General features: G+C 46.4%; 2 protein-coding genes across 3 annotated transcripts in view; one reads left to right on the forward strand and one right to left on the reverse strand.

Annotated features, from left to right (window-relative positions):
* DTL (denticleless E3 ubiquitin protein ligase homolog) overlaps positions 1 to 12,092 on the reverse strand; it is a 59,207-nt gene extending 47,115 nt beyond the window's left edge. The window contains exons 1-10 of the mRNA XM_073671984.1: positions 11,894 to 12,092; positions 7,213 to 7,335; positions 6,476 to 6,574; positions 6,125 to 6,186; positions 5,810 to 5,930; positions 4,616 to 4,681; positions 3,687 to 3,802; positions 2,859 to 2,932; positions 2,659 to 2,762; positions 617 to 721 (exon numbers count right to left, since the gene is read on the reverse strand). Of these exons, the coding sequence (XP_073528085.1) occupies positions 617 to 721; positions 2,659 to 2,762; positions 2,859 to 2,932; positions 3,687 to 3,802; positions 4,616 to 4,681; positions 5,810 to 5,930; positions 6,125 to 6,186; positions 6,476 to 6,574; positions 7,213 to 7,335; positions 11,894 to 12,089 (1,066 nt within the window). The 5' untranslated portion in view covers positions 12,090 to 12,092. The remainder of the gene's footprint in view (positions 1 to 616; positions 722 to 2,658; positions 2,763 to 2,858; positions 2,933 to 3,686; positions 3,803 to 4,615; positions 4,682 to 5,809; positions 5,931 to 6,124; positions 6,187 to 6,475; positions 6,575 to 7,212; positions 7,336 to 11,893) is intronic.
* A 70-nt stretch (positions 12,093 to 12,162) lies between these two features.
* Positions 12,163 to 24,702, forward strand: part of INTS7 (integrator complex subunit 7) — a 44,042-nt gene continuing 31,502 nt past the window's right edge. For both annotated transcript variants that reach the window (XM_073671981.1, XM_073671982.1), the window contains exons 1-7: positions 12,163 to 12,381; positions 16,949 to 17,078; positions 21,000 to 21,146; positions 21,454 to 21,591; positions 22,413 to 22,459; positions 22,560 to 22,759; positions 23,143 to 23,265. In XM_073671981.1, the coding sequence (XP_073528082.1) occupies positions 12,282 to 12,381; positions 16,949 to 17,078; positions 21,000 to 21,146; positions 21,454 to 21,591; positions 22,413 to 22,459; positions 22,560 to 22,759; positions 23,143 to 23,265 (885 nt within the window). In that variant the 5' untranslated portion in view covers positions 12,163 to 12,281. The remainder of the gene's footprint in view (positions 12,382 to 16,948; positions 17,079 to 20,999; positions 21,147 to 21,453; positions 21,592 to 22,412; positions 22,460 to 22,559; positions 22,760 to 23,142; positions 23,266 to 24,702) is intronic.

Consider the following 24,702-nt stretch of genomic DNA (forward strand, 5'->3'; position numbering starts at 1 on the left):
GGCGATGCATAAGCAGTAACATCCTGATGCCATTGCAGGAGCTAGAATACCCATCTGCGCATACGCCGCAGGAATGACCGTGCCAGCGCAAGATCTCAGGCGGGGGAGCAGGTCACAGAGACTGACACCTGGCAAAGGTGTCAGTGCTACCCGTGGTGGCACATGTGCAGATGGCAACATCAGGCTGGTACTGCACATGCGCTACCCCTGGTATGCCGCTTGCATGAGACATCAGATGAGGAAGGTCACAGATGGGTGACCTGTCAATCACTGGCAGGAGGCGAAAAAAATCAGGAGAGCTTTAAGTGCAGACTAAGGCCCAGCAAGCCGATTTGCACAAGAATTTGCCGATTAAGAGATTGAGATTTGTAATATAGAAGTAATCAATAGAGATACTTCACTGATGACGTTACTTTGGCGGAACCCCTGCTGACCAGTTCCCTTTAACTGGGGGGGATTGAAGGGTTAACATGTAAATTTTCCTACGGGGGTACTGAGGAATTACACATAGTCAGCCCTGCAAGTGTCATGGCGGCTCCAGCTGGAGGACCGTCCATGATCAGCTGCCATCAGGTGGTGTTCATTACCTCACAAGATCACTTATGTTCTCACTTACCTGGGTCACTCTTTAATCCAGCTACATTAAACATATAGATATTATCGTCAGTACAACTAGCAAACAAGTTAGTGCCAGTGGAATCCAAAGTCAGGCTGGAATAACCTAAAAGAAAAAAAAAAAAAAAAAAGTCAGGAAAATTAACCGAAAGGCTATGTGCAGTATTAGTTTTTTTTTTTTTTTTAAATACTATTCAGTTGTTTTATAAATGCAAAGTTAGAAGATACCACATATCCTTCATTATTAAGTGATCTGGAAAAAATGTTACAAATACACTACTCAAAAAAATAAAGGGAACACTCAAATAACACATCCTAGATCTGAATGAATGAAATATTCTCATTGAGTACTTTGTTCTGTACAAAGCTGAATGTGCTGACAACAAAATCACACAAAAATCATCAATGGAAATCACATTTATTAACCAATGGAGGCCTGGATTTGGAGTTACCCCCAAAACTAAAGTGGAAAAACACACTACAGGCTGATCCAACTTTGATGTAATGTCCTTAAAACAAGTCAAAATGAGGCTCAGTATTGTGTGTGGCCTCCACGTGTCTGTATGACCTCCATACAACGCCTGGGCATGCTCCTGATGAGGCTGCGGATGGTCTCCTGTGGGATCTCCTCCCAGACCTGGACTAAAGCATCCGCCAACTCCTGGACAGTCTGTGGTGCAACGTGACGTTGGTGGATGGAGCGAGACATGATGTCCCAGATGTGCTCAATCGGATTCAGTTCTGGGGAACGGACGGGCCAGTCCATAGCTTCAATGCCTTCATCTTGCAGGAACTGCTGACACACTCCAGCCACATGAGGTCTGGCATTGTCCTGCATTAGGAGGAACCCAGGGCCAACCGCACCAGCATATGGTCTCACAAGGGGTCTGAGGATCTCATCTCAGTACCTAATGGCAGTCAGGCTACCTCTGGCGAGCACATGGAGGGCTGTGCGGCCCTCCAAAGAAATGCCACCCCACACCATTACTGACCCACTGCAAAACCGGTCTTGCTGAAGGATGTTGCAGGCAGCAGATCGCTCTCCACAGCGTCTCCAGACTCTGTCACGTCTGTCACATGTGCTCAGTGTGAACCTGCTTTCATCTGTGAAGAGCACAGGGCGCCAGTGGCGACTTTGCCAATCCTGGTGTTCTGTGGCAAATGCCAAGCGTCCTGCACGGTGTTAGGCTGTGAGAACAACCCCCATCTGTGGAAGTCAGGCCCTCATACCACCCTCATGGAGTCGGTTTCTAACCGTTTGTGCACACACATGCACATTTGTGGCCTGCTGGAGGTCATTTTGTAGAGCTCTGGCAGTGCTCTTCCTGTTCCTCCTTGCACAAAGGCGGAGGTAGCTGTCCTGCTGCTGGGTTGTTGCCCTCCTACGGCCCCCCTCCACATCTCCTGGTGTACTGGCCTGTCTCCTGGTAGCGCCTCCAGCCTCTGGACACTACGCTGACAGACACAGCAAACCTTCTTGCCACAGCTCGCATTGATGTGCCATCTTGGATGAGCTGCACTACTTGAGCAACTTCTGTGGGTTGTAGAGTCCGTCTCATGCTACCACGAGTGTGAAAGCACAACCAACATTCAAAAGTGACCAAAACATCAGCCAGAAAGCATTGGTACTGAGATGTGGTCTGTGGTCCCCACCTGCAGAACCACTCCTTTATTGAGGGTGTCTTGATAATTGCCAATAATTTCCATCTATTGTCTATTCCATTTGCACAACAGCATGTGAAATTGATTGTCAGTGTTGCTTCCTAAGTGGACAGCTTGATTTCACAGAAGTTTGATTTACTTGGAGTTATATTCTGTTTAAGTGTTCTCTTTATTTTTTTGAGCAGTGTACATTAAAGCTTATGCTCGCCACCATTACTGCACTCACACAAGAGAAGCGTATGCTCATGTGAAAATTGCCTGCTGTTCAGTACAGGAATTCTCATCACTTGTTCAGTAAGTTAAGGAGTCACATCATTCTTCAGCAATAACACGTATTCCTTCCAATCATGCATGGTTTATAAATGTAAAGGATTGACATACCAAGCTTACGAGAGCTGTTCCCAGGATAAGGAAGCGATTTTACAGGGATTGGGTCCTGCCGGTAAGTAGTGTAATTCTTCCTTAAGTCCCACATTTTGATAACACTGTTGAGAGGAAACAAAGAACGGCTGAAGCATGAAACAAGGTGCAAGAGATTTTAGTATTAAAAACTCTGAATTAGAATTATGGATGAGGCTTACCCATCAACTGCTCCAGCTGATATGATCGTGTGCTCATCCTGAAAGACCACCACAGTCACACTCTGCTGGGAATCCTGTAGATGAGAAAGGAAAAATGTAAAAAAGGGACTGTCAGCACAGAATGACTGTTCAAACAAAGTACAGGAGCTCAGTGCCTCATGGCGGGGCCAACTAGTTCAGTGCGCCTTCCTACCAGGATAGGAACAAAAACAGCAGCAAAACACGACCTTAAATGTCTTACTGTTGACAGACCACCAGGGATTAGCAAACTGCAGCACTCCAGGTCTTGTGAAACTACAACTCCCAGCATAACCGACAGTTATACAACAGCAGAAGTGTAATTACAACATGTCACTGACTTCGGCCAGTGATTTTTTTTTTTGTCATAGGCGAGCTCTATTCAGTTACACCAAAATGGTCTAGGTCCCATACTCCTGACCATATGAATGTAGAGGTGCATTTCAACTGCTTAAACAGACTATTAGGCTGTCATTCAACACTATTACCTCCATTTGATGACCGGAGTGCACCCTGTTGAATGTAGTGCAGACACGCAATGAGCACTTACTCTACCATTCTCAAGCATATGTTTACGCCTTCTTACCCAGGGTATCGCGTCCACTATTCCCAACAGCCGCCAGTTACCTTCAAATACCTCCCTTTCCCCATTGCAATCTGGCACTTATTTTTGCACACACACTGACTATCCATTTTTCCTACTTGGAAAGTAAATGAATAATTTCGGTTTACTCTTCAGGCAGCATAAAGGCTGCACCTGCTCCATTTAACTAGTTCTTGTTTCCTGACCATCTGTAATTGGGTTCTTACCACAGATGGGGCGAGTCCCCTGGACATCGGCTTTCGCTTCTTTATTTTCAGCGGCGTTTGTTTATCAGGTGCATTGTGAGCTCCGCTAATCTGCTTCACTTGCCTATAGAAGCCATCTGAAAAAGAAAGACAAAAAGCCAGTGTAAATATTTCACAGAGATGAAGTGGAGAATACAGCAACTTGGACCAAGCAGCACTGAAGAGCGTATCCAAACTGGAGATCATCACTCAAATTTGGGACGGTGTGGTTGGGTTCACCTGAACATGATCATCCCTTTGCTACTGTAAAGAGCAACTCTCACTATGACTATGAAGGCATGACTATCATTCAATTGCTAAATGATTTCAGTAGGTAGCATTCAATATAAAATCCCCTCTCCAGCGCAATTTAAGTGCATAAAATTCAATAAACTTAGTTAGACAGTAATTAACTGTGGGAGAGTCTTAGTCGATCACACAGAATTATAAGGGAAAATTTACAACCATTTCCTAGAGTCCAGCAGCCACATTTGTAGCCCATGGCTTCCGGATCAGAGCCCTGTGAACCTCCTACCTGATGGCATCCCGGATGCGGAGCAGGGCAGGCGTGAAGCACGTACGGCAAAAGATGCCATAAGGGAGGAACAGGCCATCAGGTGTCTGATCCAGTGGCCACGGCCTACCGACGTGGCAGCTGGACAAGAATCCTGCAAAATCATTCTGATCACCTAAATATTTTAAAAGTGATGGATAGCAAGTAGGATTGAGGGGGGTACAAATTAGAAAGCCAAGTCCTACATCATATCTCCATTTAAAGGGAATACCATTATGTGTCACAGAATTGTCAAAAAAAGCTTCAAAAGTAGAGTGCAAGAATACATTTCTCTTTTTACTGGCAATCAAAAACCACACTACAGTTATCAGATGTTGGCAAGAAACATAAAATTTACCTTTCTTATTGCATCGAATATCCCAGACCATAATATTGCCATCTCGTCCCCCTGTGCTGAATACGGCTGAAAAACAAAAGAAACATAAGTTTACACAAAGCAGTGCCATAGGGACTGTAGTAAGGACACAAGGGGCCCAACGGACAGCATTATCACACGTTAGTTGCAAAAAGAACTTCAGCACTCCATACATGAAAATATAAGAAATATTGTATCTAGACTAATGTCACTTTGAAAAATGAAGTTTTTTTGCGCATAATTTGGCCAATTTATGTGTGCCCATCAACCACGACAAGGTCACCTTCGTATGATGGGAAACTACGCTACGCTACCACTGGAAATGCCACTCTTGGGCTGTAAGCCTGTATGGACAATATGTCTCTGCTTGGGCTTTTAACCTACAATGTATGGGCTGGTAGAGCTAGTTAAAACCACCTGTGACTGAATGGGAGGGACACATGGTCAGAAAAAAGGCTGTCAAACTTCTAATAGTGTGAACACGTACCTGCTGGATTTTTGTAATTGAGATTACTCTTTTCTTCAGAGCACCCGAATAGACCAGTGAGCGACCCCTCTCTTTTTTCTATTAATCATTTTTGGGATCCCGCTCCTGGAGCATTGCAGCAGGTACGTGTTCACACTATTAGAAGTTTGACAGCCTTTTTTCTGACCATGTGTCCCTCCCATTCAGTCACAGGTGGTTTTAACTAGCTCTACCAGCCCATACATTGTAGGTTAAAAGCCCAAGCAGAGACATATTGTCCATACAGGCTTACAGCCCAAGAGTGGCATATCCAGTGGTAGCGTAGCGTAGTTTCCCATCATACGAAGGTGACCTTGTCGTGGTTGATGGGCACACATAAATTGGCCAAATTATGCGCAAAAAAAAAACCTTCATTTTTCAAAGTGACATTAGTCTAGATACAATATTTCTTATATTTTCATGTATGGAGTGCCGAAGTTCTTTTTGCAATTGAGATTACTCTTTTCTTCAGAGCACCCGAATAGACCAGTGAGCGACCCCTCTCTTTTTTCTTTTTTTTTTTAATCACACGTTAGTGTCACAGTGCAGCCTTGCTGTGCGTACACATTTACCATTCTAAAATTGAATTACCTACAAATTTCACTTAACTGCCATTAAATAAGTAGACTGAAGACTGCTGCAGATTTTAGGACATTTTCTGATAATTTTACCTTTTTCAAACTTGGAGAAAGTCACAGACTTCAGACTGCACTGGTGTCCTTTACATTCCCCGAGAAGCTCCCCGGCCTTCACGTCAAACAGCTTAGCAGTCTGGTCCCCGGAGGCTGTAACCTGCGAGAAAAACATCAGATGGAAACTTATTCTGACCCTTTGCTCCCCAACACCATCGTGACTATATACTGCCACTATAAGAACCTGGATTATTCTCCTAGGTGAGGAATCATTAGATGTAAAGTGCTTCTGACCAAACACCAAAAAACTTATTAAACTTGTATTAAAGTCTTCTGAACTTAGAATTTACTTACTAGTTTGTGCTCCCCTGGAACCCAGGCAAGATCAAAGACAGCATTAGTGTGTGCCTGCCAGTCTAAAGAGGGAGAAGAAACACTGCAGTATTCAAAAGGCAAGAAATATGCCATAAACTCAATAAAGAGGATTGTTTCACATGTCAGTTTCGGGTCTTTTGACTCAAACTTAACATACTCTTATATGAAAATGTTGAATTTGGGTCACAAGACCTGCAGCCAATCCAAAACCAGGAAAGTGATGTATGAAGCCAAGCTTAGTCTTTTACTCAGGTAATGCCGTATGATATGGCTTGATTCAGTAATAGCTATAGAGATGCACATGCATTAACCTTTGCAATATGATCTTACCTTTCACTATCTTTTGCTGCATGTCCCGGCACTCCGTATCATACAGTCTTACAAAGCCCTCCTCGTTGGTCACACCAAGAAGGTGAGGCATATCCGGAACTAAAAATGAAGACCAGGTACAGTTTGTACGCTTTATCAATAGCTTGGAAGGCAAATCTCAGACTTCCAATGATCGCACACCAACATCATATGCACTTGTCATTAAGAGATTGGCAACAACTAATTGATAAAAGCTTCATACTTTAGCCCTAAACCGTGTACATAGCTCATAGATGTGCAGCCGGGGTAGTGTCAACAAGTACAATATCAGAAAGACTAAATCAGTCACACGATTTACCCATGTGCCTGCTGCTGTCTTGGCCATTCTTGGATGCATCCTCTTATACAGAGGTGCTGAAGAGTAATGGAGCATAGTCAGCAAGAGCAGATACAGAAAGCAGAGTTGCATTCATCTGCATGGGCTGAATATGTCCAGCGTCTGTATCACAGAGGGTGCATCCAAGGATGGAGGAGTGAAATACTTAAGAGCCAACACCTTGTTTCCTATGGACAGTGACGATGCCTATACAGTTTACATGGCCCAGAGAGCGGAGTAGTTGGCCCTGAGAGATTGTTAGATTTACAGTTCAGAGGCTTTAGGATAATATACTGAAGTGGCCCAGAATGGGAAAATTTTATTTAAAAAAATAAATAAATAAAGAATTTGCAATTTGAAAGACTACCTAAAATAGTCTCACCTGAACTGAATGAGCATCCAAAAGGTGGTACTGGCATACCGACATCCCCATACGACACGTGCTCGTCTTCTCTGACGCATTGAAAGCTCGGCAGTAGACTCTGGAGAGGAAACCCATACAGCCCTGCAAGAGGGGAAAACATTTTATAGTAACAGATTAATAAATACAATTCCAAACATCAATATTAGAGTGCACTGTGGTGTTACAACAGTAAAAATAACATCCTAGGAGAACCTGTTGTGCCACGCACGTTACAGACAAATCACACAAGATTTATGATCAAATATGACATGCTAACCTAGCCTTAAATGGTTTGTTAAGTTACAAGGTATTGATCACCTAATCCCAGGAATGTGTCATCAATATTGGATTGGTGGTGTAGCAGACAACCTTTAAACACATTTTTGTCACAGGTCAAATGCAGGGTGCATGCATCAAGTCTGGGAGAACAGTACGATCTATACCAAGAAAATGCCGGCTCAGATTTATATGGCGGTCGCAATAAGTGTTAAAGCACTAAAAAAAAAAAAAATCAGTCGTCGATCCTTGACAGTGTCATGTAAATGGCTGGCTTGCTGGTGCACTCATGTAGATGTATTGCATTATTTATTTTCTTCACTTACATAGCACAATTAATTCTACAGCGCTTCACATAAATCAGTACTGTCCCCAAGAGACTCAATCTACATTCCCTATCAATATGTCTTTGGAGTTTGGGAGGAAACCGGAGAACTCAGAGAAAACCCACACAAACACGGGGAGAACATATAAAGTCCTTGCAGATGTTGTCCTTGGTGGGATTTGAACCCAGGACCCCAGCGCTGCAAGGCTGCAGTGCTAACAACTGAGCCACCGTGCTGCCCCCTTTCTCCTGAGATGCGAGATGCTGACTGCCCCCACAGCTGTCATCTTGGTTCTCCAAAGAATCCAAGCTTCATAAAAGAGCAGCAGTTACACTATATACTGCAGCACTGAGGCATTGCTAAATATATAGTACACGCGATCAAACAATGGCAGGTTAAGGCCCCCTAAGGAGGAGGGGACAAAAAAAAACAAAAAAAAACCCCACACAACTTAAATACCTGTTCCCCCATTGAAAAATGAAAACATTTGATAGTGTTTGTAAAAGTCAGAAAAACAATTATTCAAACATTACATTATTTGGTGAAAAGAAAAAAATGTAAATGACAGTTTCCTTATTTTTGCTGCTGCATCTGATGGGAGATTTTGCACTGGGAAAAAAGACAGCTCTCAACAGAACAGAAGAAACAAATTACAGATATCAGAAAATGGCAGAACTTATTTTTCCCCACTGTTGGAGTGGTATCACTAATATAAGTTACCCGCCCCTAATCTCATTCTTACCAGCCGCTGTCTTCTGTTTTCGGCGCTGCTCCGGTTGTCTCTTGCAGACTCTGACCTGCCCGATGGCTTTAGTGTTTGCAGGGCGGACCGGAAATCATTTTTTTAATGCAAGTCTATGACAGTCAGAACAAGGCTCTCAGACTTGGGCCCCCTTCACACATTTGTTTAAAACAAAACATATGCATGAGACAGTCCATTTTACTATCAGTGTGGTTTCCTTTTGGCCATCTGTGTGTACCATCCGTGTGCGACTGACCAGTGGTGATGTGACGCGCCCCCTGGGCCAGTGCTGTTTGGGGATTACCCGGAGCCGGATCTGATGGGGGGTGTAGTCTCCGAGTGGCGGCGACCCGGTCCGTGCCCAGGGTGTCAAACTCAGTGTGTGGCAGTCTTTACAGATGTTATTAGTTGTTCTTAGTGTCGACTACGCCACCCGTTGATTTGCGGTCAAAAGGCCGCCGCTGCAGCAGGGTCCGCTGAGGCTGGTGGTATATGTGCAGCTGTGGTAGTATAACCCCCAACGGGAGGGGTATAGCCTCAGGGGGTCAGGTGTAGAGGATGGTGGTAGTGGTGGTGCAGTGTGGATGGTAAGAAGACTCAGTCGGGCTGTGCAGTTCAGGGTTTTTACTTACTGCTGTTCTGTTGGTCACTCTGGCCTTGAGTGACCGCCCGAGCCGTGCTGCGTCCACCAGGTCCTGGACTCGGCCAACCCCCAAGCAATTCTGGAGCGTGGTCCTGAGCTCCCTTTCTGACTGTCCTCTCTACTGGCCGTTCCCACCAGGGGTCCACTTATGTCCGGCTCCCTCGGGTCTCCTGTTGGGTGAACCTTCTTTGGCTTTCCTGACCCTATGCTCAGTGTGCCTTCTTAGTGGACTTGGTGAGGGGCTGCTCCACATGTAATGTCGCAGCCTCCGGTTCTTAGTTGAGGGTAGTTTCTCTCCTCCACTAATTTGGGATCCGGTTCCCTTGCGTGCCAACCCTTCACCCTTCTGGTTGTATACTGGGTTCTTGGGGTTCCTTCTCCCCCTCTGGGTCCTTCTCTTCTCCTCTCTCTCTTCTCTCTGCAGGCGCTCCTGGACCTCTCTCAGGACTGACTGACCCTCTACAGAAGACTGACCCTGATCTAAGATGGTGCCCACCTTATATACTTCCTCTATGTGTGAGCTCAGGTGACCAGCACCCAATGAGCTCCTAGCCTTACCCAGACTGCTCCCCCTATCTGCCCCTACACTACTGGGATGTTCCACCCCCCTCCCACTCCAGCCAGGGACAGACACTGTCGTACCTGCACATATACTGGTGGGAGTACCGTCGGTCTGTCCCCCGGAAATGGGATGTATGTAGTGTATGCAGCTATCTGAGCTCAGTCCCACACTCCATCCTTACCCGGGAGTGGAATACCACACCTCTGGCTTGAGGTGTAATACCCCTGTAGCAGTCGAGCCCTCAGGGTGCTACAGATGTCATTAACTTTACTGCTCATCACAGTCGCTGGGTCACAGAGGGCAGCTAGCCCTGGTGACTGAGCGGTAAAGTTAATGATGTTACCGCTGTTCAGAAATGTCAGGTCTCGCGCAGTGGCTGCTTGCAAACACTATGGAGCCTCAGAACGAGGCTCCAAAGTCTCTGCACAGAGGATTCGGTGGACTATGACGCACCGGCTTGGGATTTATTTATTTTTTTTAATTTTTAGGAAAGCGATGAGCCAGGGAAAGAGTTGGGGAGTGTTTATGAATAAAGTATTTTAGTAATTACTGAGTTAGTAATGGGGGTGTCTGATAGACACTTCTCCATTACTAACCCCAGGACTTGATGTCAGCTATTAATTGTTCAAAATTACAGCTGACATCAACACCAACTACCATTACTCCGATTGCCACCGCACAAGGGCAATCGGGAAGAGCGAAGGCGAAGTGCCAGAATTGACACATTTAATGTGATGCTCCACTTCTGGGGTGGCTGCGGGCTTGTATTTTTAGGCTGTGAAGGGCCCAATAACCATGTAACCTTCCCAGCCTATTAATATCTGTCTGCTTTACCTTTGCTTGTTACCGAACATGGAGAGGGACCACACTTTATTTGGTGAACATAAGTACAGTAAACTACACACACACACACTGCACTAATTACATCTCACAGACAGGGCTGTGGAGTCGGTGAGCCAAACCGCCAACTCCTTAATTTCCCTGACTGACTCCACAGCCCTGGTCACTACTGAGCGTGTACATAGAGTGCAGCACAGATTCATCTCAACTAAAAGCAGAGATCAGGAATAGAACATTTCTTGACTTTCCCAAATTCTTATGAAAACATTTGCAGCACTTACCTATTGAACACAATTTATTATATATTTTAGGAGTTGGAGTGAGTCCATTTTATACCAACTCCACAGCCCTGCACACGGATATCTACCGTATATACCCCATATCCATCTATATCTTTGCACATCTTAATACCTAAACATCTATCATTTGTACTCTGGTACATGTCACACGGACAGCACACAGATGTGACACTTGGTCATCTGTTTGCAGGACATATTGAAATCCCTTTTTTTTTTTTTTTTTTTTTGTCCGGCAACATGGGATGCGTTTACTTGCAGGTCACATGGTTTGAGTAAAAACATGGATATGAGCGCAGCCCCATAGATTATAATGGGTGTGTACGTGTCTCCAGTATGTGGGAAAACGGACGCCACATATACTGGAGACACTGATGTGAGGGCTTGTGACAGTTACCCTCTGACTTCAGGTCAGTCAGGAGCTGTGGTCACAAGATGGCAGCCCCAGGTGAGTATTATACAATAGGCAGGGGACGGACCGTGAAGAAATAAAATGCTGCAGAGCATCTATAAACACTCACTGAATTTCTTTAACCACTCAAATAAAAGAAACGGTACGGCCGTATTCACACTGATCTGGAGAAACTCTTTCCCGCGTCATTTTTACTGCATAATAAACAGTAGGAAAAGAAAAAAAAAAAAAAAAACAGGGGCCGACAGATCATTGGTGCAACCTGTGGGGCCGCACAGGGAACCAAGAGGGCAGGGGGCCACATCCACCTCTAAAGCAGGGGGGCTTGTGCACTACGATCAGTGATTGGGCCCTTACACTGGGGCCCCTTCTACCAAATGTTCCATAGTTTCGTTCCATTTGGATTTTTACCCCTTTTATTCAGAACATTAAATGGTAAAATTAAAGCTGCCATTCACACTACAACTCATCCTACAAAAAAAATATGGCCGCATCCCAGGTGTAGGGAGGGTACACGCCGCAGGCCACATTCCTGGCAGAGCTGCCTCATGTTGGTCACTCACCCTTGTGACTCCAGCGAGGCCTGTACACCACACTCTGGAATAACGACATGGCTGGAAAGCGAGAAGGAACCAAGTATACTAGGAGCGGAGAGCACAGCGCCGGTGACCTGCCTCCTCCAGCAGCTGAACGTAAATAATGAACTCCCGCGAAATCCAAAAGTGCAATCTCCCGCGAAATCCAATCCGGGCTCCTCATTGGTCGCGGCAACATCCAATCCCTGAACAAAACCACGCCTACGGAAAAAAATCACCAATCACAGCGTACGTTGCTACGTAGCGATACGTTTTGCGCAAGCGCAAGAGAAAGTGTCATGGCTGCCTGCTAGTGGTTCCGTACAGTTGTACTGGTTTATGATTTTTTTTGGAGGGTGTTGAGTACAGAACCAACATGGCGGCCGGAGGGAGCGCTGCTAGATCGTTTCTAGCCGATGCCGGTTACGGAGAGCAAGAATTGGATGCCAACTCGGCACTCATGGAGTTAGATAAAGGTAGGGAGGAGGGAATAAGGGGGGAGGTTCTGCCATTGGCTGGCGGAATACTGCAGCCAATCGGATCAGTGCTTTCACTTTCTGAAATACGGTTAAATGAAAGCTGCACTGTGATTGGAAACTGAGACCGTGTAAACCTGTCCCGGCAGCCAATCAGGTTGCTGATTCTTACCAAGGAGAGATTGAAGCTGTATTCTGATTGGTTGCTCCAGCAAGACCGTAACTATGCGGTTTTACGGCAAAACACAATTTTTAAAATTGTAAATGGCCTCAGAATAAACAGCAAAAACGTGCGACCGTTCATAATTTATCAGTGCACAGTTAGGCTCAGGCTGTGTGCCCACGTAGCGCTTTTCAAGCGTTTATGCTGCGGAATTTACGCAGCGGAAACGCTTGTGAAACGCTAGGTAATCCGCACCCCATGGTCCCCAAGGGGATTCCGCATGTTCTATGCACATGCTGCGGATTTTTCCGCAGCGTTTATGCTGCGTACAAAAATCCGCAGCATGTCATTTAATTTTGCGGAAGCGCAGCGGAACTCCCGCCATTGACTTGCATTGAGACGCATAGAAACCGCGACTGTACATTTCTACAAGCGGCTTCTATGCGTCTCTATGTGCGGATGGTACCCAGTTCTGGAGGAGAGGAGACTCTCATCCAGACCTGGGTACCATTGTACCTGGAAAAAAAGAATAAAATAACGGCGGCTTCTCTCTGAATGCCGGCATCGTTTGAGGACCTGCGGTGACGTCACAGTCATGTGACCGCAGGCCCTTCACCGCTCTGTCTCGCGAGATGCCGGCATCCAGGAACCAGACAGGAAGCAGCGCTGCAGCCACGCCGGGGCCTCGGGGGTGAGTATAGCTTTATTTGTTTTAATTTTTACGGTTCACACTATATAAATCCATGCTGTTTGCATGGATTTATATAGTGTGACCTAGTTGTCAAGCACTTTCCAAGTGATGCTATCGCCTGGAAAGCGCTTGTCAATCTGCATGCGTTTTTTTCTGCCAGGGAGATGCAGAAATGCTGCAGAAATTTTCTGCATCGTGGGCACATAGCCTAAATGCCCACAATGCAGAAATGCTCCGGATTTTTCCTGAGCATTTCTGCATCTCCCTGGCAGAAAAAACGCATGCGGATTGTACATGCGGATTGTACATGCGGATTGTACATGCTTTTTTCCTGCCAGGGACATGTGGATGTGAAGCGTTCTTCACATGCATTTCCGCATGCGGGTTGACAAGCGCTTTCCAAGCGATTTTAGCATTACTTGGAAAGTGCTTGACAACTTGGTCACACTATATAAATCCATGCAAACGGCATGGATTTATATAGTGTGACCAAGTAATAGTTAAAAAAAAGAATAAAAATGGTAAAAAAAAAACATTATACTCACCTTCTGATGGCCCCCGGTCTCCTGTGCGGTGCGTCCTGGCTCGCGATGGCCTAAAAGGACCTTCCATGACGTCATTTAGTCATGTGACAGGTCACGCGACCGCCGACGTCAGAGGTCGCGTGACCCATCACAAGACTAAATTATGTCATGGAAGGACCTTTTAGACCATCGCGAGCCACCGGGGAGCCAGGACGCACCGTACAGGAGACCGGGGGCCATCAGAAGGTGAGAATAATGTGTTTTTTTATTTTCATTTCTTTCTTTTTTTTTTTTTTTTTTTTTTACAGGTTCTATGGTACCCGGGTCTGGATGAGAGTCTCCTCTTTTCCAGACCCGGGTACCATCCGCACATTGAACCGCATGATATCCGCATGTACACATTCAATGCAAGTCAATGGCGGCGAAAATGGCACGATTACGCAAAATAATTGGTAGTTCTGCGGATTTTTCCGCAATGATAATCCGCAGCGGAAATTTCCGCAGCATGTGCACAGCATATGCGGATTATCATTGGGGAACATGGCAGACCTTCTACCAAGCGCTGCCAAGTGATGTTTTCAGTATGTGGCATCTGTAAACCTTTAACATATACCAAGATGACTTTGTGCTATCCAAACAGCAACACATTTACTTTGCCAATTAATCTAGCAGTGCGACTGTATAGGTCCCAGTACAACAATAAAAATGATACCTGTCTCATAGTGATCCGATGTGCCAGCGCTGAGAAATCAAGCTTTGAAGCCTTATGCAAATTAGCTTGGAAGTGCATTGGGGGCGTGTCGGCACGCAAAGCATATGCAGATACGCTCCCACTGCACTTGCAGACTAATTTGCATCTGACTTCAAAGCTTGATATCTCAGTGCACTACAAGACAGGTATCAGTTTTATCGTTGTACCTACTGCTAGTTTCAGTAGTAAAATGGTCCTGACTTGTTCCTGACAAAGTTTTTTTTTTTTTTTTTCCCCACCCCCCCATAATTGGTTTTACAAGGCTTTAATTGTATAAAACAACAAGTGGAGTAATTCTCGCCTCTCCCATGCTGCCTCTTCACTGGTATCCTGCCGCCGATCTTTGTGCACGAGGTTTCCGCCATGTTTCTGCACCTCTTGGCAGCAAAAACGCTGCAGAAATTCCTCACGTTTTTGATGCTTTTTTTTTTTTCTGCGTGGAATTGGCCCCAAAAACGCAAGGGAATCCTTATGCCAGCAATGTCTATGAGAATTCTGAAGAGCTGTGCACATGATCAGTATTTTTCCTTTCGGGATTTGATGTGCGTTTAAATCTGCAGCATGTCAATTCTTTGTGCGTTTTTCCTATTGAATGCATTGCCAAAAACGCATGGCAAAAACGCATCAAAAACGTGCGGAATTTCTGTAGCATTTTTGCTGCCAAGAGGTGCAGAAGCACTCCAGAAATTTCTGCACAAAATAGTCACCGTGATCACATAGCCTTAGGGTATGTGCTCACGGTCCAGATTTGCTGCGGGTTTGACACTGTGGACTTATGCAGCGTCAAACCCGCAGCGACCAGATGTTACAGCATAGTGGATGGGATTTGTAGAAATCCCATGCGCACTATGTGTATCTGGGCACCTGCGGATCACCCGCAGAAACTAACATGCGAAGCGTCTTTCCAGACCGCAGCATGTCAATTTCTCCGGCGGGTCCACATGTGGACTTTCCTCATAGACCTAACCTCTATGAGGAAAGTCCGCAGGTGAAAAAAAAAAAAATGCTGTCGTTCATTTGCATAAAATGAGCGGAAGCCGCCAGCCACTCTTCCGCAGCGTCAAACCCGCAGGACTGGAAGCGTCGTGGGCACATACCCTTATAGGGCTCAGTAATTCCTTTAAAAATAAATCAGCTGCAGCCGTGAAAGAGATGGACTCCCAATTGGAGGAAAAGTCACCCTTATTGGAATTATTTACAACTGTTCCCACAGAGTGAATACTTGAAGTTGCGACTCATCTCTGATCTTCTCTTTAAAGAGTAACTAAACTTTTTCGATAATGAAAATTGCATGGAACCAGCTTCCAATCCCCAGCTGTTCCCCGGTGTATTTTCGTCCGTTCAGATGATTGGAGTACAGATGATGGCAGTGATGGGTGCTGACCTGTTTTCTCCTCTGAGTGTTGTGCTTAGGGTACAGTCGGATGATGATCGCATCGCAGTGCATGGACTGGCCAGCGGCCCTCCTGACCTGAGCATGACAGCTGCATAGATATACACGCTCGGGTTGGGAGACCCGCCGGCCAGTCCGAGCATTGTGATGTGATTGTCGTCCGAGTTATACGGCTGTCCCTTATCAGAACAATCCCCGCAGCGGCTTATCCCCAGAGTTAGGGAGATGCAGGTGCTGAGCCTTCACTGCCATCATGTGTACTCCAAATGAGTAAATTCTTATATCAATGCAGCTGAAGGCAGCAAATAGACTGGGGACAGGTTGGGATATGAAAGCCATTTACATGCAATTTTTTACTACCGGAATGAAGAAAAATTCCCTAATAAAATGATTTGCAAAGTTATATAACTTTCTATCCTGGACAAAATTATATATATATAAAAAAAAAAAAAAAAAAAAAAAAAGAGAGAATATTTAATTACTCTTTAAAGTTGGTCATATATAGGTGATAAGTGCTAGTCGATTGTTCATTCTTCCCCGAATTTACAATACATAGGCAAGTGTTCACCTGTTTTTAATGGGGAGAGAGGAGATAGCTGCTGCCAGTCAGTTCTTATCAGGTTTATCTACCCTTAAAACAGATGGATTGGCCATTGATATTCAAATTGCCTGAGACTTCGATAATTGACATCTGTCTGGGTGGGGACAGTCGGGAGACCCCCCCCCCCCTCCCATACTCACCAGATGGTCGGCCAACTTTCTTCTAAGGTGTATGAGGGTCTGAAGAATTTCAGCATTCAGCAATTCACCAGATCACTTCTTCCGACCTACACTAGAAAGGTGAAGGTTGGAATCACTTCCTTTACATCCAGTCACTATTCACAGCAGGTCCCGAAGGGCAGAAGGATAAAGCAGGGACATCTTGGCGTCATGGTACTCGGGGAAGGGGCATTATCCCTCCAGTCTGCTGATGTTTTTTATGCATATTTTTTATACATCAATCATTACTTTACCTTGCTTCATAATGTTAATTTTTTTTATCCAGGATTAAGATCTGGCAAGCTCGGGGAACAATGTGAAGCCGTTGTCCGTTTTCCAAGACTGTTTCAAAAATATCCGTTTCCAATCCTGATTAACTCTGCATTTCTCAAGTTGGCCGACGTCTTCAGAGTTGGGTAGGTGGCTGAACGTGAAATCTAGAGGACAATGCGGCATAAACATGTATAGAGGACATTGAAAGTATCTGTTAAATTAATGAGGGGTCACAGAGGAGGTCCTAACAAAGATCCTTCTTGTCCCCAATGTTCCTGGTACAAGTCAGTGTGGTTATTACCGCTCCCCGTACTGATCATTGTGGTCCCTACTGCTCCCAGTATTGATTCTTGTTGTCCCCACTGCTCCCGGAACAGATCCATGCTGTCCCTACTGCTCCCAGACCAGATCCATGCTGTCCCTACTGCTCCCAGACCAGATCCATGCTGTCCCAACTGCTCCCAGACCAGATCCATGCTGTCCCAACTGCTCCCAGACCAGATCCATGCTGTCCCAACTGCTCCCAGACCAGATCCATGCTGTCCCAACTGCTCCCAGACCAGATCCATGCTGTCTCAACTGCTTCCAGACCAGATCCTTGTGGTCCCAACTGCTTCCAGACCAGATCCTTGTGGTCCCAACTGCTTCCAGACCAGATCCTTGTGGTCCCAACTGCTTCCAGACCAGATCCTTGTGGTCCCAACTGCTTCCAGACCAGATCCTTGTGGTCCCAACTGCTTCCAGACCAGATCCTTGTGGTCCCAACTGCTTCCAGACCAGATCCTTGTGGTCCCAACTGCTTCCAGACCAGATCCTTGTGGTCCCAACTGCTTCCAGACCAGATCCTTGTGGTCCCAACTGCTTCCAGACCAGATCCTTGTGGTCCCAACTGCTTCCAGACCAGATCCTTGTGGTCCCAACTGCTTCCAGACCAGATCCTTGTGGTCCCAACTGCTTCCAGACCAGATCCTTGTGGTCCCAACTGCTTCCAGACCAGATCCTTGTGGTCCCAACTGCTTCCAGACCAGATCCTTGTGGTCCCAACTGCTTCCAGACCAGATCCTTGTGGTCCCAACTGCTTCCAGACCAGATCCTTGTGGTCCCAACTGCTTCCAGACCAGATCCTCGTGGTCCCAACTGCTTCCAGACCAGATCCTCGTGGTCCCAACTGCTTCCAGACCAGATCCTCGTGGTCCCAACTGCTTCCAGACCAGATCCTCGTGGTCCCAACTGCTTCCAGACCAGATCCTCGTGGTCCCAACTGCTTTCAGACCAGATCCTCGTGGTCCCAACTGCTTCCAGACCAGATCCTCGTGGTCCCAACTGCTTCCAGACCAGATCCTCGTGGTCCCAACTGCTTCCAGACCAGATCCTCGTGGTCCCAACTGCTTCCAGACCAGATCCTCGTGGTCCCAACTGCTTCCAGACCAGATCCTCGTGGTCCCAACTGCTTCCAGACCAGATCCTCGTGGTCCCAACTGCTTCCAGACCAGATCCTCGTGGTCCCAACTGCTTCCAGACCAGATCCTCGTGGTCCCAACTGCTTCCAGACCAGATCCTCGTGGTCCCAACTGCTTCCAGACCAGATCCTCGTGGTCCCAACTGCTTCCAGACCAGATCCTCGTGGTCCCAACTGCTTCCAGACCAGATCCTCGTGGTCCCAACTGCTTCCAGACCAGATCCTCGTGGTCCCAACTGCTTCCAGACCAGATCCTCGTGGTCCCAACTGCTTCCAGACCAGATCCTCGTGGTCCCAACTGCTTCCAGACCAGATCCTCGTGGTCCCAACTGCTTCCAGACCAGATCCTCGTGGTCCCAACTGCTTCCAGACCAGATCCTCGTGGTCCCAACTGCTTCCAGACCAGATCCTCGTGGTCCCAACTGCTTCCAGACCAGATCCTCGTGGTCCCAACTGCTTCCAGACCAGATCCTCGTGGTCCCAACTGCTTCCAGACCAGATCCTCGTGGTCCCAACTGCTTCCAGACCAGATCCTCGTGGTCCCAACTGCTTGCAGACCAGATCCTCGTGGTCCCAACTGCTTGCAGACCAGATCCTCGTGGTCCCAACTGCTTCCAGACCAGATCCTCGTGGTCCCAACTGCTTCCAGACCAGATCCTCGTGGTCCCAACTGCTTCCAGACCAGATCCTCGTGGTCCCAACTGCTTCCAGACCAGATCCTCGTGGTCCCAACTGCTTCCAGACCAGATCCTCGTGGTCCCAACTGCTTCCAGACCAGATCCTCGTGGTCCCAACTGCTTCCAGACCAGATCCTCGTGGTCCCAACTGCTTCCAGACCAGATCCTCGTGGTCCCAACTGCTTCCAGACCAGATCCTCGTGGTCCCAACTGCTTCCAGACCAGATCCTCGTGGTCCCAACTGCTTCCAGACCAGATCCTCGTGGTCCCAACTGCTTCCAGACCAGATCCTCGTGGTCCCAACTGCTTCCAGACCAGATCCTCGTGGTCCCAACTGCTTCCAGACCAGATCCTCGTGGTCCCAACTGCTTCCAGACCAGATCCTCGTGGTCCCAACTGCTTCCAGACCAGATCCTCGTGGTCCCAACTGCTTCCAGACCAGATCCTCGTGGTCCCAACTGCTTCCAGACCAGATCCTCGTGGTCCCAACTGCTTCCAGACCAGATCCTCGTGGTCCCAACTGCTTCCAGACCAGATCCTCGTGGTCCCAACTGCTTCCAGACCAGATCCTCGTGGTCCCAACTGCTTCCAGACCAGATCCTCGTGGTCCCAACTGCTTCCAGACCAGATCCTCGTGGTCCCAACTGCTTCCAGACCAGATCCTCGTGGTCCCAACTGCTTCCAGACCAGATCCTCGTGGTCCCAACTGCTTCCAGACCAGATCCTCGTGGTCCCAACTGCTTCCAGACCAGATCCTCGTGGTCCCAACTGCTTCCAGACCAGATCCTCGTGGTCCCAACTGCTTCCAGACCAGATCCCCGTGGTCCCAACTGCTCTCGGTACAGAGCATTGTGGTCCCCATTACTCTCGGTACAGGTCAATGTGGTTCCCACTGCTCCTGGTACATGTCAATGTGGTTCCCACTGCTCCTAGTACAGGTCAATGTGGTTCCCACTGCTCCTAGTACAGATTTTTATGGCCCCCACTGCTCCCGCCGCTGATCCTTGTGGCCCCCACTGCTCCCGCCGCTGATCCTTGTGGCCCCCACTGCTCCCGCCGCTGATCCTTGTGGCCCCCTCTGCTCCCGCCGCTGATCCTTGTGGCCCCCACTGCTCCCGCCGCTGATCCTTGTGGCCCCCACTGCTCCCGCCGCTGATCCTTGTGGCCCCCACTGCTCCCGCCGCTGATCCTTGTGGCCCCCACTGCTCCCGCCGCTGATCCTTGTGGCCCCCACTGCTCCCGCCGCTGATCCTTGTGGCCCCCTCTGCTCCCGCTGCTGATCCTTGTGGTCGCCACTGCTGACTTTATCTCATTTAGAGAATGCACCATTTACAACGATAGGAATCGCTTAACCAGTTAAGCGAGCAGATGATTGCATCTTCAAGTTTCCTATGGAGAATAAAAATAAAGTACCAAGTAAAAATAAAATAGTTTTTAAAAATCTTACGACACCAGAACTGCCATTTTTTTGGGTTGCTGTGCTTCCATTCAGAAAATGACGACACAGACCAATTATTATTTATTTTTTTTCCAATTTTCTGATTTTTATTTTTACCACCCAAAAAAAACTACACACTTTAAGTTACCATAATTGTGATGACCTGAAGAATCCTGTCGCCAGGTCTTTTTTATCACTCAATAAATGCAGTGAATGTGAAAAAATAATGGTGGAAACCCTTTTCATTCACCTTTTCTCTGTACATGGAATTTTTTTCTCCCTGTTTTCCAGTGCATGGAAAAATGAATTCAAAGTGACAGTTCACCGAGCAAACAAACCATGAAACGGCTGCGTAAACGGGAAACGTATAAAAAAAAAAGTTATAACTCTTTTTTTACATTGTAAAAGTTATATTAATGTTACTAGCAGTTTTCTTGCTGCTTGGTCGTCTGCCGTTCTGTTCTAAGGGGAATTTGTCTTTTTTTTTCAGCAACAATTTCCTCCGGCTTTGTGTCCTGAAGGTGACCCAACAGAGCGAGAAGCACCTGGAAAAGATCCTGAACGTGGACGAGTTTGTGAAGAGGATCTTCTCTGTTATACACAGTAATGACCCCGTAGCTCGGGCCATTACTCTACGGTAAGTGCTCGGCCATATTTGTGCCACGCTGGAGCAGTGGTCTTCACCCTGTGGCTGTTCAGGTGTCGCAGATCTTGGGGATGTCCGCGCATGCAGGGAGTTGTAAAAGTCCCAAGTTGGTGATCAATGCATTACAGGTAGAGGTGAGTGGATCGTGTCGCGGGACTCCGGTAATTGGCGGCTAGATGGGTGTCCGGCGAATCTCTTACCTTACGGTTCCCCCTCTGCGGCATTTTATTTGTCAGGTGCAAGTCATCTCTACTTCTTTAGCGAATATACCCTTTAATTATCATTTTGTCTTTTGCAGGATGCTGGGCAGCATGGCATCCATAATTCCCGATCGAAAAAACGCCCACCACAGTATACGGCAAAGCCTGGATTCTCATGACAACGTGGAGGTGGAGGCCGCAATATTTGCTGCATCTCATTTTTCTGCACAATCAAAGTAGGTCTTTGAAACTTTAGTCTCCTGTCTGTGCGCTGTCAAGTAATCTGGGGTTTGAAAGAGAAAAAAAAATAGTAAACGTATTATAAGTGCGCTTGATGTCACAACATGCATTTATAAAGGGAAGTAATCTTCCAGCAAGGTATCTTTGGAACGTGTCATTTCTATGTTTGTCCAATACTTTGTATGTACAGCGATCCGGTATGGGTTAAACTTTGAGAGGTATTCTCAAGTTTAAAAGTTATCTCCTATCCACGGCTGCTGTAGAAAGGCGAGTGCAGCGCTCAGCAGCCCCATAGGGAATGGATGGAGCAGAGATCGATCATGAGCGTTACCGCTCCATTTATTCTCTAATGGGCTGCTGGAGAAAGGCAAGTGCAGCGCTCAGCAGCACCATAGGGAATGAATGGAGCAGAGATTGATCATGCGCGCTATTGCTCCATTCATTCTTAATGGGGCTGCCGGAGAAAGGCGAGCGCAGTGCTCGTCTGATTTTCAGCACTCCTATTAGAATGGATGGAGCGGCAGTTCACATGATCGATCTCCACTCCATTCATTCCCTATGGGACTGCTGAGCGCTGCGTTCGCCTTTCTCCAGCACCCCTTAGAGAATGAATGGAGCAGCCGTCGGGCATTAAACTTGTCACTCCATTCTAAAACAGGAATAAAAGTGTTCTAACAACTGGTGTGGGGTCCCTGCCATCAGTCCCCCACTGAATAATAAGTTATCACCTATCATTTGAATAGGTGATAGCTTGCTTTAAACCCCTTTAATTTACATTACTTCACATTTTCTCTTTTTTTTTTTTTCGTTCCATCAGAGATTTTGCTGCTGGAATCTGTAACAAAATTGGTGAAATGATCCAAGGTAAGATTTTTTTTTAACTTTGATGTTTAGCTCTCCTGTACATGAAATCAACACATGTGACTTTCTACATTTTTAATGCTGTTTCCTCTCTTTTTTGCAGGCTTGGCCACGCCAGTCGACCTAAAGCTTAAACTGATTCCCATTCTCCAGCACATGCACCACGATGCCATTTTAGCTTCTAACAGCCGCCAACTTCTTCAGCAACTCGTCACCTCGTACCCCTCAAGAAAGATGGTGATCGTCACGCTGCACACCTTCACCCTGCTCGCTGCGTCATCCTTAGTAGACATTCCCAAGCAGGTACAAGGGTGTTCACCTATCATTTTCTATGGGGTTTTTTCTTTGTCTGTAATATTGATGGCCATCAGTATGTGATTATTAGAGCCGTGGCGCTGTGCCTGGTAATGCATTTCAGTCTAGTGAATGGGTCTGTAAGATCAGGCACACACATACATGCCGGTGTGATTGTTGGGAGTGTCGAGAGTCCGATCCCCACTTATGAATACTTATGTGAATGAATTTTCATTGAGACCTTTTGTAGATCAAAGTTACAATCCACACTGAATGAAATATGTATGTGGTGTACACTAAAGGGACATTTAGTTCTTCTGTGAATGTGCGGTGGATTCTTAATGAAAATGTAAGTATTCTGTAAATTGCAACCTCGATTTTTCTTCCTTCAGATTCAACTATTGCTGCAGTACCTGAAGAACGACCCCAGGAAGGCGGTGAAGAGACTCGCCATTGAGGATCTGAAACTTTTGGCCAACAAAACTCCTCACACTTGGAACAGGGACAATATTCAGGTCCGGTGCTTCGTGTAAATAAATATATAATATATATACATATGAGCTACGATTGAGTGCAGATCTAGCTGCAGTGTAAAGCATAGGGGCATTATATAATACTCAGGATATATATAGCTATATATACAGCGTTTGTGTGTGTGAATATATATATATATATATATATATATAACTGTTCAGTGGTCTCTTAATTTTTGCCAGAGCTGATTAGCTCTGGCAAAAATTAAGAGACCACTGAACAGTTTTCTATTGGAAAGCATGGAAAGACTGGTGGAAAGCATGCCGAGACACATGAAAGCTGTGATTAAGAATCATGGTTAGTCCACCAAATATTGATTTCTGAACATAATTTGAGGTCTGAAAGCACTGTTTCTTTTTTAGTATTTTGACGCTTTATCATTTGCTGCAAATAAATACAACATTTTTAGCTTTGAATTTCAGAGACATGTTGTCAGTAGTTTATAGAATAAAGCAACAATGTACATTTTACTCAAAAATATACCTAGAAAAATCAGAGAAACTGAAAATTTTGCAGTGGTCTCTCAATTTTTGCAAGAGGTGTGTGTGTATGTGTGTGTGTGTGTGTGTGTGTGTGTGTGTGTGTGTGTGTGTGTGTGTGTGTGTGTGTGTGTGTGTGTGTGTGTGTGTGTGTGTGTGTGTGTGTGTGTGTGTGTGTGTGTGTGTGTGTGTGTGTGCACTGCTCAAAAAAATAAAGGGAACACTCAAATAACACATCCTAGATCTGAATGAATGAAATATTCTCATTGAATACTTTGTTCTGTACAAAGTTGAATGTGCTGACAACAAAATCACACAAAAATCATCAATGGAAATCAAATTTATTAACCAATGGAGGCCTGGATTTGGAGTCACCCCCAAAATTAAAGTGGAAAAACACACTACAGGCTGATCCAACTTTGATGTAATGTCCTTAAAACAAGTCAAAATGAGGCTCAGTATTGTGTGTGGCCTCCACGTGTCTGTATGACCTCCATACAACGCCTGGGCATGCTCCTGATGAGGTTGCGGATGGTCTCCTGTGGGATCTCCTCCCAGACCTGGACTAAAGCATCCGCCAACTCCTGGACAGTCTGTGGTGCAACGTGATGTTGGTGGATGGAGCGAGACATGATGTCCCAGATGTGCTCAATCGGATTCAGGTCGGGGGAACGGGCGGGCCAGTCCATAGCTACAATGCCTTCATCTTGCAGGAACTGCTGACATACTCCAGCCACATGAGGTCTGGCATTGTCCTGCATTAGGAGGAACCCAGGGCCAACCGCACCAGCATATGGTCTCACAAGGGGTCTGAGGATCTCATCTCGGTACCTAATGGCAGTCAGGCTACCTTTGGCGAGCACATGGAGGGCTGTGCGGCCCTCCAAAGAAATGCCACCCCACACCATTACTGACCCACTGCCAAACCGGTCATGCTGA

This window comes from Phyllobates terribilis, unplaced genomic scaffold (genome assembly GCF_046119375.1).
Source record: "Phyllobates terribilis strain yellow unplaced genomic scaffold, ASM4611937v1 Scaffold_3__8_contigs__length_932513732, whole genome shotgun sequence".
Lineage (NCBI taxonomy): Eukaryota > Metazoa > Chordata > Amphibia > Anura > Dendrobatidae > Phyllobates > Phyllobates terribilis.